The sequence below is a fragment of the Cyprinodon tularosa genome, unplaced genomic scaffold, assembly GCF_016077235.1.
Source record: "Cyprinodon tularosa strain WSP-4 unplaced genomic scaffold, ASM1607723v1 ctg37, whole genome shotgun sequence".
NCBI classification, from domain to species: Eukaryota; Metazoa; Chordata; class Actinopteri; order Cyprinodontiformes; family Cyprinodontidae; genus Cyprinodon; species Cyprinodon tularosa.
The window spans coordinates 1,308,352-1,320,082 of record NW_024039085.1 but is presented as its reverse complement, the minus strand read 5'-3'; the positions used below and the strand labels follow the sequence as shown (position 1 = coordinate 1,320,082).

Genomic DNA, 11,731 nt, shown 5'->3' with positions numbered 1-11,731 from the left:
TTAAAATAAGTAAATCAGAAGGAAAGAGTATTATTAAAGAGAAACTTATGGAAATTTGGCAAAAAAGGTGGGATGAAGATAAAACAGGAAGATGGTTTTATAAAATTCAGAAGATGGTAGGAGAAAGAAGAAATGGAAGAAGAAATAGAAAGGAGGAAAGAGTGATAACAAGGTTAAGATTTGGTCATACAGGACTTAATTATACACTTTTTAAAATACAAAAACATAAAACGGGCAAATGTGATTTCTGTGATAAATATGAAACCATAGAACATGTTATATTAGACTGTCATAAATATGAAAGAGAGAGAAGATATATGAGAAGAGAGTTTGAAGACATTAAGGAGAAGGTTAATTTATTAGATATACTGAGGAAAAATTTAGGGAGTAAACACATACAAATAATTATTCGTTTTCTAAAGAAAACGAAATTATTCCATAGAATTTAATTATAGTAAGTGTGTTTGTGAGTGAAGGAATGATATACAAAGCTGTGCACAAATTTGTTTATATTTTTAAGTGTGAATGTGTGAATGTATGTTTAGAAGAAGTTAGGGTAGAATATATCAGGATAAATATTTAAACCATCACGAACCACACTCCATACCAGTAAGTGGCGGTAATGCTACTAACAGTTTGTTGCCAACCGCCATAAAACATGAGAAGAAGAAGAAGAAGAAGACGTAACATCCTCCACCCACCAATCGCTAACGGTTTTTCCCCGTAGCAGGAGCAACAAGAGTTTAGCAAAGTGGTCTGACCAAAGACTTATGGATCCTATTGTTTGTGGGCCATTTATTGTGTAGTTTTGTCTACCTTTGTTCATCGGGGGGAACCGATAAAACAACTCTGTACAATCTGGGTTTTTATCTAACAACCCGGTTTGTTTGAGGCCGTAGTATGGATGAAATACGGCCTAACAGTGGTGCGCAAGCCCACGGGCTGGTACCACTGTTTCCTCCCGGACTGCAGGCTATATATGGGGAATGTCGGCGACTTTACCCCGACCAGGCTAACCCGCTGCAAGTTACTGCCATTGTTAAATATTGGTAGGTAACACGCCGCTTATCAGTTGGGCTAGTTTATATTAATACATACTCACTCTAGCTAATAGATTGCTGGATAAATGTTTGTCAAAGGCTAAGAAATAGCCTGATGTTAGCTTAGCTCAAAATGCTAACATGAACGATCCTGGAATATACTTAGACAAATACAAAACCTCATAACTTATTTCAAAAACTAAATATGAAAGCGGTCAGTGTTATTTAAGCATAGTTATAGTTTCTTAGTGTTGCTTTTATGTGGAGAAATAAAACTGAAACTGCTGCAGAGCGAGCTTAGTCCAGTGATGGTCAGTGGTTTTCCTTTTCCAGGCTTGGTGGACCAGACCCATTAGACTACATCAGCATGTACAGAAACACCGGCTGTCCAGCTCAGGACGTCCAGGAACACTGGCACTATGTCAGCTTTGGACTCAGTGATCTGTATGGAGATAATCGGGTTCATGAGTAAGTGAATTTAACTGTGCATAACAAAGTAAATAAATCTACAGATTCAAAGACCTCTTAATGACCCATCACAGTTATTGCAGTGTGTTGATTTTGCTAATCCCTGAGCAGCTAAGATTAAACAAACATGCAGTTATTGTTGGCTCTCCTTTCCAACTTTTCCAGATTTACAGGAGCAGATGGACCTAGCGGGTTTGGGTTTGAGCTAACCTTCAGACTGAAGAGAGAGGTGGGAGAGACAGCACCTCCAACGTGGCCAGCAGAACTCATGCAAGGCTTGGCTCGCTATGTCTTCCAGTCAGGTAAGATTATGAAGCAGTTATAGGTTTCTTTAAAATTAAAAAGTTTTGCCTTGCACTTTTAGGATAAGTGATGATATTTAATACACTTCAAAACATTTCAATTGAATATTATGAGTTGTAAGTCCATCTTTATGAGTTTTTTGTTTAAATCAAGTCAAGGCTCAGTCTAGTCATTTGTGAAACATTGATTCTTTTCAGTTATTTTTGTCTTTTTTATTGTAGGTTATTAGATGAACATATTTTATTATGACTGGACAGAAGAGTCTGCTTTGGCCTTCAGTTTTGGTTCAGGACATATTGTGTGATTGAGGACCTCGCATTTCTAGAAAGTCTTTTTTCCTTTGTCCCCGTCCTTTGGTATTTTAGTGCAATGTTAAAATGTTTTTTGTATTATTGTGTGCCTTAAAATTTCGTATTTTGTCAAAGCCTACAATTTGGTTAATAAGGGAGAGGTCTGACATAAAGCATTACAGAAAGAGAGGACAGATATTCAATAAAGGCTCTTGCTTTGCTTTCCAGCTGGGGTTAATTTGCTTGTGCTTGGGCTCCTTAGTTTAAATGAATACTGATTCTTGGCCATCTTGGTTTTGATTTCACTGTAGTGAGGGCGTTTATTACCTCCCAAGTAGACAGAGTTAGTCAGATTGAAATACATTTTTTGTGCATTTCATTACACATCTGGAATCCAGTTTCTCTTCTGTTTTTACTTTCCTGCTACTTCATCTCTCCCTTTTGTGCTGCTGTTGCTCCTTTTCAGTGGTTTCATGTAGTCGGGCACAAAGATTAGCTCATCTTTTTTTTTTTTTTTTTCCTCTGTCCATTTTCCTGCAGAAAACACATTTTGCAGTGGTGACCATGTGTCATGGCACAGTCCGCTGGACAACAGCGAGTCTCGCATCCAGCACATGTTGCTAACTGAAGACCCACAGATGCACCCAATCCAGACCCCGTTTGGAACTGTGAGCTTTCTTCAGGTGAGCTTTAAAGCGTCAGATGAATAAATTAATTAGATATGCATGCAGTGTTTATTTTTAAGGAGAGACTGTAGAATAGGAATTGGGTAAAATAGTTTACTGCATTGGCATCGAACATTGGCTTTCATTCCTTTTATCCAATAAAGGAAAACACAGAACTTAGTTTGAGAAGGTCACTGAATGCACAAAAAGTTGGGTTTTGTCAGATTGCTGGTGAAGATTCTCAGTCATCCAGGTCATAGTCATTGGTTTCGTCAAATTAATCCTTGGTAACTTATAGTAACACAAAAAAATATAAATATAAAAAAAACAAAACATGTATGTTTTGAAGAGATTTGAATGCGGGTCAATGTATTTATTTCAGGGGTGTCAAATTGGTTCCAGAAAGGGCCGTGTGGCTGCAGGTTTTCTTTCCAACCAAGCAATAGCACACCAGACTCCACTCATCTCATCAAGTGAGTCTAATCTTAACATGATAACTTGATGAGATGAATGGAGTCTGGTGTGCTATTGCTTGGTTGGAAAGAAAACCTGCAGCCACACGGCCCTTTCTGGAACCAGTTTGACACCCCTGATTTATACAGTTATCAGTAGGTCAATATCAGCACCTTAATGTTTAAATTTAAATTAGGTGTTTCAAATTTTAATAAATAGAAACAAAACATCAGTAATGATTAAAGCAGTGCATCACCATCTGAAGCTCTGTATCCTCTATAGATTGTGGGCGTGTGTGCAGAAGAGCTGCAGGCGTCCCAGCAGTGGAACGGACAGGGCATCCTGGAGCTGATGCGTGGAATCAGAATGTGAGTAAAGTTTTGTGACAGCATTTGTCAGGAGTTATTTCAGAGTTTTATTTATTATTTATAAGTTAGAACAGATTATTACAAACTTTAAGTTCTTATAACGTATCCGATTTTTACTGACTGACAGCATTTATCCCTAAAAATAAATAAAAATCTACATTTTGAAGCTAAAGTCTGACACAGAAAGGTTTTAACTTTTGAAGTTATTTCTTCAGGGCTAAAAATTACAGTTTTATTAAACAGTTTAAAGTGTTTTAAAATATTATATTTTAAAATCCAGTGACGAACCCCCCCCTCCAAATCAGCCAGTGCTTAGGATGTTTGCGTTGGAGTTGCTGCCTGATGAAAAGTGGGGGCTAAAGTAACTGGTACAGGATATGGAGCAGTAGATACTTGAGTCCCTGTGGATTGTTGGGTGGGGTGTTCCAGGACCCGACCTGCTTCCTGCAGATTACATGCAACCTCATTAGAATGAAATATCTGGAGAGTCTGCATACAGTCATGATACAATAGTCATCTCAAGCCCTTTGCGATGCCGTCTTTCCTAAGCGTTTTGGGTTGACTGGTCTGCAAAAAAATGTCTCCACTGGAGGCTATTAAATGAATATTAAAACATGGGATTCAGATGTTATCCTGCAGAAGCATTTATTCAGTGGTCCTGCATTCAGGCTAATGAACTGTTGCTACATTTTTTATATTTCAATGGTAAATGTCTTGTAATTGTATAGTTCCTTTTTAAATCAGGGGACTCCAAAACTCGTTATATGACATTCACACACTGATTGAAGCTCCACCAGGCCCTCCGACCACTATTGCCCTATTAAAAAATATAAAAATGACTGCTGGACATGTGCTTTGGATGCAGGAGGTACAGTTTTGGACGCCAAGCATAATACTTTGAACCTTTTTAATTGATCTAAAACTGACATTTACATGGAGAAGACTAAACTGCTTTTGTGAAGCCAAGGATGAAGGGATCCACAGATTGGGTGGGAATTGGTTTCACAGGAATCTGATGCATCATGTGGTCAGATTATTTCAGTGTAGTAACCTAGAGAAATATCTTAAAGTGTCACAAAGAAGTTAAACAATGCTTAAAGCTTCTATTTAATGCTCTGAGTCATAACTGAGAAGGCTAAAGTTGAAAGACTGTCTTCCAGTGTTGTGGGCATCGATTAGTCAAAGCGGAGCACATTATTGCTAAACACCTCGAAGCTAACGAAAACCAATGTGATGAAATCCGGATAGAAAAAATCTGGCTTTCCAAAAATATTACTAAGAAGGCGTGAAAAGGTTACTGTTCTGAGTAATGTAGTATTTTATTGTGTTATGCGTTTTGATTGATTAAAAAGGATAGAAAAGGCTTTACCTGCTTGCTGGAGATGTTTGGATGCAGCTGTTTAACCCCCTCAGATCAGCTCTTTAAAGAAAAACTGCATCAGCTTCAAGACCGATCAACATTGTTTAACTATCTTTTATAAAACGTTTGGCTATTGTTGGCTTTTAGTGTTTTGTTAGTTTTTTGAAGACGTTGATGTTGATTGTTTGGTCCACAGAGCTGGCGGCCCCTGGCTCATCACGGACATGAGGAGAGGGGAGACCATTTTTGAAATTGATCCTCACCTACAAGTAAGGTTTCTTTAAAATCTGCATGCAGGTAGTTCCTGCAACATTTGTTCTATTAGTAGAAGGTGAAGCTGAATTACTGAGTCGATTGGTTGTTTGAATTTATACCTGTGCATCCTTATACATTAAAATTAACCAAAAAGTAAACCTATATCCATCAGTTAGTTCAAAAACTGAAAGTTAAACATTTGTTACATATAACCGGATTAACTTAGTTACCATCAAGTTTTTTTCATTGCAATTAATATTAGGATTGTAGCTTATAACTGATTAAAAGCAACATTTTTAGAAGGCTAGCATATAACAAAAATAATTAAAATTCAGAACACTTACCCCCTTTGCAATCGTGGGGAAGGCTGCTGACTAGCTACACAGCCGCTCCATATTGGCATTTTGTTGGGAAATAAAGTGGTAAAAGAAATATGTAAAAACAATCTTGAAAGGATTGTGAGACAAAGGCTGTGTCCGCACGTCCGCCCAAAATCCCTCAATCACTATATAGATTGTGGACTATATAGTTGACTTTATTTCAAAGTCTGCTAACTTACCGTTTGGACAGATGATCAGTACTTTTCGCTCCCCGTTGGTCATGTGACTCCGCCTCCCCCTTACAGTGCCTGCACCATCTTTATTTGTTGTTGCTTTGACAACAAATCCCATAATGCTTTGTGAAGAGAGCTCTCCTCGCAAAGCATTATGGGATATATCTGCTCATCTAGTGACCAGATATAGTCACTCATCTAAAATGGTGTAACCTTTATACCCTATATAGTGGTGAAGGTGGACATTTGGACATAGCCAAAACCTGTCCTGGAGTTTGGAAGAGATTCCTTAAACATGGACCGCTTCTCAGTGGTCTAAATTCCCTTCCCAGATAAAACTTTGTAGTAATAATCTCTGGAAGATGACAGGAGAGTCGCATCTTCAATGTTATATGAAGTCCAGTAGGAGATTTTGACTCAGACATTTGCTGCATGTCTTTCTCCTCTCTTTTCAAAGCCTATTTCCTGTCTAAATCAAGACAGCTGGTGTAAAAAAACAAAAAACAACAATTTATAGGAGTTGAGGCTTTTTATTAAAGCAGCCCTGACCCTCTTCACTTCAGCAGAAGGTGAGGTATTGAGTCGATGTATCCTACAGTGTTTGGACATTCATTACTATTCAGGAGGTTAACATTTCTTAATATGTTGGGTCTTTATTAGCTGTAAGCCACAATCATCAGAGAAAACTGAAAAGGGAGCCTGAAACATACCAATCTGTGGGCTATGAACCCGTTTAATAAGTTTCACTGAATTTATTGAAATAAATCGAACTTCTGGCTGGTGTTTTATTCATGAAGACACACCATTAATATGTTAGCCCTGTTAGAGTTGAGCTAGTGTTAATGTCTGCTGCACATCCAAGCAGGAGAGAGTTGATCAGGGTATTGAAACCGAGGGCTCCAACCTGAGTGGGGTGAGCGCCAAGTGTGTGTGGGACGACCTGAGCCGGCCCCCAGAGGATGAGGAGGACAGCCGATCCATCTGCATCGGATCACAGCCTCGCAGGCTCTCCAACAAAGGTACACCAGCTCCTGAAAACTAGAAGAGTAAAGCGAGAACGTTTTACTGGCAAGCTGATCTGTTTGCTTCCATTGTTTAAGAGCTCCTCTTCTCTGGTTTGATCGTCTCTCAACAGACACAGAACAAATCAGAGAGACCCTGAGAAAAGGACTAGAGTTTAACACCAAGAGCGCCTTACCGCCCATCAGCAGCCAGAAACAGAACCACGACAGAGCTCAGTGAGTCTTCCTCCTACACACATTCAACCGTTCCAGAGAGGTACCTCCCTCATGTACCGTGACTCAGAGCCCCACTGACATCGGAGCTCATTGCAGCATTGTTTCCAAGATACCAGCATATCGTGTTGGCTGCTCGCTGTTCGTTTCCACTTTTCTCTAGAATGAGCTTCATCCTGCAGAGGCGGGACGGGAGCCGTGAAGCACACTATCTACATTCCCCTGTGTTGACTAAGCCCCGTCATTTCCCTCACCCCCCACAACCCAATCAAGAGATCTTTCACTTTAAAGATTGTTAGTTACATTTAGTCTATTATTCATTAATTTCTAATTTTTTATTTATTTAGAAGTCGAAAGGACAGTTTGGACAGCGAGAGCTCAGCAGCCATTGTTCCTCATGAACTGGTCCGAACTCGCCAGCTGGAGAGCGTCCATCTTAAATTCAACCAGGAGTCCGGCACACTGCTACCCCTCTGCCTGCGGTACGTTTTTAGAATGCGTCTATTAAAGTCTTCCCAACTTTACCCAAATCAATGCTGAGTTTCTCCTCTGCAGATACATGTCCAAAAAGTGTGTTAAAATGCATTAAAAGAAGTAGATTACTCTCTTTTTGTTTCTAGTTTTAGAAAGAAGAACCAGCGTTGTTAAGACTAATTCAGGAAGCAGTTTTCAAAAGTCACAAGACTGCTTCAAATATCTGTGCAGCAAAGAATATGTAAGAGATGACATGAGGTTTTAGCAATGTTTAAAAAAAAAAAAAAGATTCTGAAAACACAAATAGGAGCTCCTCTGAAATGCAGCTGGTAAACAAACTATTCATTTACTGCATCATCTTTTTGTATCCTTCCAGCAATTTCTTCAGTGTTTCCTTCTCTACATTCAGGCTCAAACTTAACTCAAATAAAAGCTTTTTTTCAGCTCTTGACACTGAAAACTTACTACACTCTGTAGGTTTTAGAGAATAATTGATTTAATTAGGTAACAAATCTCACTGAAAGGCCTGAAGAAGCCTTAAATACATCAGCGATTATCACACTTGGCAGGATAAGGATTATAGTTTATTAACCTGCATGTTAAAGTATTGCATGTCTGGATCAGAGAAAATAAAGTCAAAAGTTTGTGTATTCTTTTTTGTTATTCCTGTATATCGTAAATGTAAAGTTGCATAAACCTGTTTATTGTTTGGGTGAGGTGAAGAAATTTCATCAGACACTGAAACATTCATGCTGTGTTTTATTGCTTGCAGGGGCAGGTTACTCCATGGGAGACACTTCACCTATAAAAGCATTAACGGAGACACGGCCATCACGTTTGTGTCTACGGGAGTGGAAGGAGCCTTTGCCACTGAGGAGCATCCCTACGCAGCCCATGGCCCCTGGCTCCAGGTATGGACATAGATGGGTGGAGCTGCTCTGTGTCATGTTTGTACCGAAAGCATCCATTAGATGTTTGTCCCTTCCTCTACCCTCATAGATATTGCTGACTGAGGAGTTTGTAGAGCAGATGCTGGGGGATTTACACGAGCTCGGCTCTCGCGACGAGGTAAACAAAATCCCCTGCACTTTAGCTTTTAGTTTCAGTTTGCTTACCTGCTTCTAACCTCCATTATCCTTTTCCTTCTGTTCAGACAAAATTACCCAAGGAATACAGCTGGCCAGAGAAGAAGCTGAAGATTTCCATCCTTCCAGACTCTGTGTTTGATAATCTGCTGCAGTGAAACAAAGGGGATTCATTGAAAGCGTTCTTTTTAAAGAGCGCCGTCATGAAGAGCAGATCTCCATGCTGAGAGTCCATATGCTGTTAGAGGCCTGCGTCCTTCCAGAGGACAACCCCGGGGATCAACTCCACATTACTGACTGTTGCTGTGTTCTAAGACTAGTTAGCGTCTCCTCCCTGAGGCTCAAATACCTTTGATTATCACACCAGCTCATTCAGTGGGTGGTTTTATGAAAATTTTGCTTTGAGGCAAACGGAATGTTCCAAAAAAAAAAAAAAACCTAAAACATACATTAGTAATGGATCAGAGCAGGCACCCTGCTCTACAGATACAGTGTCTGAAGCAATAGCTGTTACAGTAATAAAACACTATTTATTCCAGTGGCCTTAAACAAAGGGACTAAAATAGCAAAACAGATTTTCAGTGTTTTCAACTACACCTTATTTCTCTTCTTTTTGTATAGTTTTTACAAATGCTGGACATTTTTCTTTTTTGTATGTTTATGCCAAAGTGTTTGACTGTCAGTTCTGTCTGTTTGATAAAGCCACAAGCCATGGTTACAGATGCTGCTGGTTCCCCTGTGCCAAGAACCTAAACCCCACTTTACATCACATCTGAGTATTTCTCCTCCTCGTTCAACCAGGCGTGTTTTATAAATTGGAAGAAATGTAAGAGATACCCATCACATGAAATGAGATCCTCTTAGTGCCTTGAGCTTTAAGCTATTTTCCGTTCTGCATACAGCACCTGATAGTTTAAAAAAACACATCTCTTTCAATGAAACGCCCTGGTTCATCACGTTGCATTTCCTGTCAACACTAAAATGTAAAATCTACATGTTGGAGTCATCGTACTATAACTGCTCTTGATGGTGTATTTATGTTTTTCTTTTTTATTCAGAATGAAAGAAATGTTTAGATGTTGAGCTTTTTATTTTTTTTTTTTATCAGTGAACTGTGGCTGTAATCCGAAGTGCATTAAATTGTGTAGTTGTTACACAAATAAACCAGGATAAGTGATTGCAATGTGGAGGACCTTGTTTGGTGTCCAGAGTTGTGAATTAAATAGAAGGTACAGTGGGTCATTGCTTTACACAGTTTAAAACAATCCTAAATATATAAGAAAATGAAAAGAGTGGCTAATGTGTGTTGGTAGAAAGTTAATTGTACAGGTTCAGTGCTGGAGGAAAGTTGTTTTTTATTCCATTTGTCTGATCCTCAGGTCCAGGCTGAGCCCTGTAGAATGCCAAAGTATAACTAGATCCTTGTTTATGTAAATAGTTTGAATGTGTTCAAGTTAAATTGGTTTTATTTATGTTATTTGTTTCAGTTTAAAAGAAAACTTAGACTATCAACTACAGTACCCTGCAACTTTTGACCTCATATGGATTAATTGGATTTTATGAGATGAAAATACAATTAGTGCACAATTGACAGGATTTTTTAATAGAGTTTTAATATTTGCATTGTATTAGTATGAAAATCGTATTAGCATGAAACTGCTGATGAGCTTTTAGCATGTTTCCATTTTTTGAGGATGTGCACAGCAAAAAACGATCTAGAAATAATTTTAAAACATTTAAGTGCATTTGCTCTTGAATTAAGTAGGTAAATAAGATCATGCTAGTGGTATGAGTATTTTTTCTATTAAAATAAGATAATTAGATGATATGCACTTGATTTTTAATTTAAATGTAAATTGTCTTGTTCCATTAGCAAAGTGTCTCACTTACCTCCTCGGTTCAAGAACAAATGCACCAAACTTAAGAAAAAATGGCGTAAGATTTTCTGCATTGTATTTAATTTTTCACAGTTTGCTCCACATCTTGAAATTATCACTAACCTTTAACTTCCTCTGCAGATTCTCTTCTACACTTAAATTGTGACTCAGAGTAAGCAACTAAAAAAGTTCATATTTCCTTTCAAAAGGTACAGTGCCCAAAAACTGGGGGAGGAAAAGACGAAAAAAAAAGATGGTGTGCACACAAAAATACTAATTAGTTCCTGTGAACTGCTAATTGTTGGCTGCAAATAACCTATTTTTGCATGCAAAATGTTAACCCCTCTGACAGTTTGGATAAGACAAACTAACAGAGTTCAACATCTGTCTAATTAATTACCTACTAGGTAATTACATAGATGTAGTACATGTGGTTAATAATATATGGTTAATATTAGAATAAAGTGCTCACTTTGGACATCAGGAGTGCAAATACTGAAACATAATATAAAGTAGCCAGGTGTGTGCACTTTATGGCCACAACTCAGTATTTGTTGTGCACACTAGGCTATCATGACAGAAAAACCTTTTATTGTGAAACCTATAGTTGACCACCAAATCTACCCCTGACAAGTGTGGATTCTGAAAGAAATGTACCAGGAGGGTCATGGTGGGGCCTGTGTTTATTCATGGGGTTACAGAACAAAAGAATAACAAATAAAAATAGGGTAAGAGTGCTATGTTTAGTATAATGAGTGAATCAATACATAAAGGTTGAACACTTCTGATCTAAGAGACAAAACTGTAACCCTATGTTAGTATGGCTGATGTTTAAAGCTGACTGTAATTTCAAAATAATTGTTAAAGGAGACTGTCCAGTAACAGAATCAGTAACTTCTCCTCTGTCAATGGGTATTATCATAAGAAATTGATTTAGAGTTACACTGCAAAACCAATCTAGAAAAATAAAATTGTTCTTAAAATAAGTACATTTTCCCTTAATTTTAGCATCAAGATAAGATCATCTACCAAAGCAATGAGTATTTCTGCTCTTAAAAAAGATGATTAGATATTATGCAGTTGAAGTAAGACAATGTTATATTTTTCTTATTTTTAACAAAAATCACTTTATTCCAGCTGCAACTTAAGGGAAAACACACCAACTTCAATAAAAGTACTTCTACTTATAATTTCTTTGTGTGTTTTTTCTCAGTACAGGGACCAAAGCTAGAGTTATGGGTGATGTGGTAGAGAGATGGGCCCCTCAGAGCATTTTTTTATTTATTTTTTTCAGATCCATAACTG

At 38.0% G+C, this 11,731-nt stretch overlaps 1 protein-coding gene across 2 annotated transcripts; it reads left to right on the top strand.

The window, feature by feature from the left end:
- Positions 1 to 695: 695 nt before the first annotated feature.
- Positions 696 to 9,732, top strand: sufu (suppressor of fused homolog (Drosophila)). Of its 2 annotated transcripts, none has more exons than XM_038296471.1 (12): positions 696 to 1,049; positions 1,374 to 1,508; positions 1,674 to 1,810; positions 2,642 to 2,784; positions 3,502 to 3,587; positions 5,144 to 5,216; positions 6,621 to 6,774; positions 6,891 to 6,993; positions 7,338 to 7,472; positions 8,237 to 8,375; positions 8,464 to 8,532; positions 8,618 to 9,732. In XM_038296471.1, exons 1-12 carry the CDS (start codon positions 901 to 903, stop codon positions 8,705 to 8,707), a joined length of 1,413 nt encoding a protein of 470 aa, XP_038152399.1. In that variant the 5' UTR covers positions 696 to 900; the 3' UTR covers positions 8,708 to 9,732. The 2 variants fall into 2 exon arrangements, with proteins under 2 accessions (XP_038152399.1, XP_038152398.1); XM_038296470.1 differs by having other exon boundaries at positions 6,618 to 6,774.
- The last annotated feature ends 1,999 nt before the right edge of the window (positions 9,733 to 11,731 follow it).